This window comes from Cololabis saira, chromosome 12, assembly GCF_033807715.1.
Source record: "Cololabis saira isolate AMF1-May2022 chromosome 12, fColSai1.1, whole genome shotgun sequence".
Lineage (NCBI taxonomy): Eukaryota > Metazoa > Chordata > Actinopteri > Beloniformes > Belonidae > Cololabis > Cololabis saira.
Window position 1 is genome coordinate 36,881,654 of NC_084598.1, and position 6,035 is coordinate 36,887,688.

The 6,035-nt window shown below is 46.2% G+C and overlaps 1 protein-coding gene across 1 annotated transcript; it reads left to right on the forward strand.

The window, feature by feature from the left end:
* The first annotated feature begins 595 nt into the window (after positions 1-595).
* On the forward strand, positions 596-5,458 carry rassf11 (Ras association domain family member 11). The gene is made up of 2 exons (XM_061736771.1): positions 596-732; positions 3,175-5,458. Exons 1-2 carry the CDS (start codon positions 630-632, stop codon positions 4,485-4,487), a joined length of 1,416 nt encoding a protein of 471 aa, XP_061592755.1. The 5' UTR covers positions 596-629; the 3' UTR covers positions 4,488-5,458.
* Positions 5,459-6,035: the final 577 nt, after the last annotated feature.

A 6,035-nucleotide genomic window follows, 5' to 3' on the forward strand; every position in this document is an offset into this window, starting at 1 on the left:
CTGTTAAAAAAATAAATCAGACGTTACTCAACAGTTACTCAGTACTTGAGTAGTTTTTTTACCAAGTACTTTTTTACTTTTACTCAAGTAATTATTTGGATGACTACGTTTTACTTCTACTTGAGTCATTTTATTCTGAATTAACAGTACTTTTACTTGAGTACAATTTTTGGCTACTCTACCACCTCTGCTGAGATCTGAACCAGCAACCGTGGCTCCCGCGAGGCGTCGGGGGGCCGACAGAGACGCCCTCACTCCTTCTTGTTGTTCCAAAATGGAAATTATGCAAGATGGGTGGGATCATAAAGTGTCCCGGGCAGAGCATGCCTTCAGGAATCTTAATGGCTCTTAATTGCTCTCCGGTTCCTCCCAAGCTCAGAGCCGCATGAGCATCAGGAACAGTAAGGTAGGAACCTATGATGCTCTCTATATTTCTATTCCTGCTCTCATGTGTTTCTGAGACAGCCGTGTATTAGGGGAATGATTCAACCTCCGTCGACACATGATGGACGAGACAGATTACGAGGGATGTTAATGAGGGTCATTTAGCTGTCTCCCCCACTTCCTCTTCAGAGGAGCCTGTTTCCAGCGAGCTTTTCGTCTCTTTCCAGGGTCAGACGTCGGCCGCGATGGAGGTGAAGGTGTTTGTGGACGGCATCCCTCGCGTGGTCTGCGGGGTCACGGAGGAAACCACGTGCCAAGAAGTGGTGCTGGCGCTGGCTCAAGCCCGAGGTACGGACACAACCTTGATCCCACTGTGCTTGGCAATTACAGCCCCATTTCTAATTTGCCCTTCTTAGGCAAGCTTCTGGAAAAAATAATCTACCATCAACTGGATGTCTTCCTTCAGGAAAATATGGTCCATAACAAACTCCAATCTGGATTTAGGAAAGGACATAGCACCGAAACGGCGCTTCTAAAAGTACTCAATGACCTCAGAGTATCCGCAGATAAGAAACATGTGTCTGTTTTTCTACTCCTAGACCTAACAGCTGCGTTTGATATTGACCACTCAATTCTTACACAACGTCTGAACTACTGGGTAGGTCTGTCAGGCACAGCCCTATCCTGGTTCTCCTCATACCTGTCGGGAAGAAGATATTTTGTCAATCTAGCTGACTCTGTCTCAGACACTCACATAATTAGCTCTGGTATTCCACAGGGCTCGATTCTGGGCCCTCTTTTGTTCTCTCTGTATATACTGCCCCTGGGAGAGCTTATTAGTGCTCATGGAGTGAACTTTCATTTTTATGCTGACGATACTCAGCTTTATCTCTCCATAGCTCCGGACGACCCCTCTGCCCTTGATCCATTGTTGACCTGTCTCTCTACCATTACATGCTGGATGAGTGAAAATGTCCTCAAATTAAACGAGGACAAAACTGAAGTTCTCATAGTTGGCTCCAATGAGCAGAAAGAATTAATTAAAAACAGACTTGGTAACTTAACTGTAGCAAATAACTCTACAGTAAGGAACCTGGGGGTTATCATTGACCCTGACCTAAATTTCAATGCGCATATGAATTTCGTTACCAAAACCGCATTCTTTCACCTTAGAAATATTGCACGCATTAGATCATATCTGTCTCTGGTTGATGCAAAAACACTGGTCCATGCATTTGTTTTCTCCCGCATCGATTACTGCAATGCACTATTTTGTGGCTTACCAAAAAAAAAACGTCAGACCGGCTTCAAATAGTCCAGAATGCAGCAGCAAGAATTTTAACCAGAACCAAAATGAGAGAACACATTACCCCTGTTTTAGCCTCACTACATTGGCTTCCAGTAGTTTTTAGGATTGATTTTAAAATTCTCTTACTGGTTTATAAAGCCTTAAAGGAGCATGAGGCTCCTTTTAAGAAATGACACTCTCTAGCGCCACCCTTCACCACGACGGCCGTTGGGGGTACTGCAGCCAACAGCGAAGCCGGCACGGGAGAACGGGGAGAACGCGCATGCAGCATCATGTGACGTCACATCCACAGGACAGCGCGGGAAATTCGGGCCCAGAATTGCAGCACATTTTGCAGCACACAGCCTGTTCAAGGCAACGGAGAGATACACTAGAGGGCTCATTCTTTTTGGTTTGGAACGCTTCATCTGACATTATTACTAGAAAAATTAAAACGGATACAAATTTTTTTCATAAATCCTGCCTCAAGCTCCTTTAAAAGGAGCAAGAGGCTACTTTTAAGAAATGAGACTCTCTAGCACCACCCTTCACCACGACGGCCGTCGGGGGTACTGCAGCCAACAGTGAAGCCGGCACGGGAGAACGGGGAGAACGCGCATGCAGCGTCATTTGACTTCACATCCGCCGCCCAGCGCGGGAAATTCGGAGTCCGAATTGCAGCACATTTTGCAGCACACAGCCTGTTCAAGGCAACGGAGAGATACACTAGAGGGCTCATTCTTTTGATTTGAAACGCTTCATCTGACATTATTACTAGAAAACTTAAAACGTATACACATTTTTTTCATAAATCCTGCCTCATGCTCCTTTAAATGGACTAGCACCTTCCTACCTCCTCGACTGCCTACCCAGATATGTCCCAGGCCGCCATCTCAGGTCCACAACCGCTGGCTTGCTCGAAGTGCCTAAGAGGATGGCAACTAAAAGACATGGCGAGGCAGCTTTCTGCTTCTACGGCCCGACAGCCTGGAATAAACTTCCAGTGCACCTTAGACAGGCATCCTCAGTTGACATATTTAAAGCACAGCTCAAGACCCACCTTTTTACTCTCGCTTTTAGTTGAATTTTAAAGGTTTGTTCTTACCTGTGTGTGACCCTATTTATGCTTACTGCCGTGCCTGTTTTACTCTTTTACTCTTTTTGCTTTTGCTATTTGTGGCAGGGTGGAGGAGCTGCAGCCACTCAGGCTGATGGGACACAGGTGTGTCCCGTCAGCCTCTCCACCCTGCCACACTATTGCTTTTATTGTTGGTTTTATTCTGTTTGCTATATTGTTTTTCACTGTCTTAAAGCTGCTTTGTTTTTGTTTGCTTGCTTTGCTTATCTTCTTTTGACATGTAAAGCACTTTGAGTTGCATTCTATGACATGAAAGGTGCTATATAAATAAAGTTTATTATTATAATTATTATTATCTGTCCAACTGCTTCCCCATGTTCACATGTGTCGGCCGAGCGTGAAACTGCCCTCTCGCCCTGTTCAGGTCAGCCGGGACGGTACGTCCTGCGGGAGAAGTTCAAGGACTTCGAGCGGTGCATGGTGCCGGACGAGCACCTCCTGGAAACGCTGGAGAAGTACGGCGAGCAGGCGAAGGAGGTCCAGCTCACCCTGCAGCACAACGCGCCCCCGGCCCAGGAGGAGACGGGCAAGGCGAAGGTCGGCAGGTACCAGCCCTGCTCGCCGCTCAGACGCAAGGACGCCGGGGCCAAAATGAGGAGAGGCAGCGGCTCGCTGATTCTCCACCGACAAAGCCTGCCGCCGCTGTCGTGCCTGAGGCAGGAGGCTGAGCAGAAGCAGAAGGACCCCAAGAGACCCAAGAGGAAGTCTCTGACCCTCATGGAGGAGGCCAGGGACTGGCTGGAGAGCCTGGGCAAAGGCAAGGTCTACAGCACCGCCGGCGACAAGGAGGGCAGGAAGAAGACGGATAAAAAGAACCGCCACTCCTCGGATTTGTCTTTCGTCCTGGAGAGAGATAACTCGAGTCGCGCGGCTCAAGATAAAGATAAGAGCGGCTCCAAAGCAGAGGTGGAATTTCAAACATCCTGCTGCGTCGGGAGTCAGGGAAAGGACAAAGAGGGCAAGGGCACGAGACGACCCTACGAGGCCAAATCTGCTCTGAGCATCTCGGGCTTCGCTGCAGCGGAGGATGAGAAGAACGCCCTGCGAGAGACCGTCATACGTCAACTGCTCTGCCTGCAAGATCTACACCTCCAGATAACACAGGTGGACAAGCAGATTCAAGAGCTGGAGCAGAAACCGAGGGCCACAGGTTCCAACGAGAGGGTAGTGGACGGAGAGGTGGAGCAGGTAAGGTTTTGGGAAAATGAACTGAAATCGGAGGAAGGTCATGAAAGAGATTTGCAGGCTCAGTTCCTCGAGATGAGGGCGAAGGCCGGCGAGTGCAAGGCCAAGCTGGAGGTGTACAGGCGTAAGATGCAGGGACTTGAGTTTTTCGGTGGTCTGAACGCGGTTCAGGACCCGCCGGAGACGCCGTCCAAGGTTGGTACGAGCGCCGCTGCGGAGACGAAGGAGGCCGGCCTGCGAGAGCCCGGCTCGGACGGGGACAGGAGCGGTTCCAGGAACGGTTCCAGGAAGTTCCCGCCCAAGGGCGACTTCAGCCCTCCGCAGGCCCTGGTTCCTCCCAACCAGACGAGGGAGCGCCGGCTCACGGGGCCCACTGAGCTGAGGGAGTGGTGGGCGCGCTGGTCAGAAACACAGAACCCAGAATCACAGAGCGCTGCGAAGGCCGTGCACCGCTCTGAACTCACCATATACCTGAGGAGCACCAAGGTTTAGGATGAGTAGGGGCCACAACTGAAGCTAACGCCTCACTGTTGTACGGGGGCCATAATCGCTTTGTATATACGGTGTAAATACTGTATATTTATCTCTAATTGCTAACTATCATTTCTTATTTCAATGCAAAACACTGGCCATCCTACATTAACTTGTATTCAGTAGTTGAGATATATATATATATATATATATATATATATATATACAGGGGATGTTGCATGAATGAATAACAGCAACGTACACTGTAGATCAGTGTTTCCCAACCTGGGGTCCGGGCCCCCCCTGGGGGGGCGCCAGAGATCTCTGGGGGGGCGCGAAATTTATCTGCTTTGAAATTATGCAGTTGTAAAAATTATATTTGCGAATGAGTCATTCATAAGACATTGTTAGGAATAATTTATGAATGTCTTGAATATTTTTTGTGTTTTTTATACACTGGTGACAAACACAGGAAATGATTTCATTCCTTATTATATCATTACTCAACATTTAATCTACTCCGACAGGTTGTTAAAGGAAAAATGTAAAAAAATGTTGGTCTCATATTAAAAGAGGCATTTTTCAGAACTATTTTGATGTCCTTTTATGTCCTTTTGTGCGTATTTTATACATTGGTGACATTGGAGAAAAACAAAGTCATATGTATACAGAGTAAACCAAAGAGAAATGTATCAAAAAAACATAATTCATGTTCATTTTTTCAATTAAAGACTATTTTGGTGCTAGTATGTACAGGTCGGGGAGCCTGGCTGGTCTTAGACACAAGTATAGGGGGGGGCTCCATGGAAAAAAAGGTTGGGAACCGCTGCTGTAGCTTATACTGTTGCATGAAGAGACAGAAATAAATGGCTGTACTTTCTATCAGTTTGGAATTTGAACTGCCAGAAAATGTGTTTTACTGACCTTTTTATGCAGAAAAAACTGCAAATACTTGCTATTAGTGATGCTTGATGTTGCTGACCTCTGGAGGTCAATTAATAGACAGCTGGTACAAATATTCATTTTTAAAAAGGCCAAGACTGGACTGAGTGCATTGCACTCGGTCTCTTTTTTTTCATCATTTTTTTGGAACCGATTCAGTTTTTCAAAAATAATTTTTGTGGGATTGCAGTGCAAGTGCAACCCCATGATATGGTGATGCCCAAAAGAAAGTTATATCAATGATTGTCAAAAAGTCCCATGGAAAAGTGAAATGATCAAAGTTCTTTTAAACCAGTTTTCAGTTAAATTTCACTAAACCAGATTAAAATCTGTCCTCTCTCACGATATAACTCTCCAAGACGGTTAATATTTAGCGAGAAGCTTTGAAATGAGCAGTTGCTCATCTGCCAAATAAATAAGCGCAGGATATCCAAAAGAAATCAAAATCACCCCCCCCCCCCAATTTGACCGTATATTGACAATATTTACTCCAGAAACACAAATACCAATCAGATGTGCACAGAAAAATACTTTAAAAGTGAAAAAGAAAAAGTTTAAAATAAAACATGTTTAAATCTATTTTCCGTTGGCTAGATGGAATGTTGCTTTTCGTCACCATGGAAACCA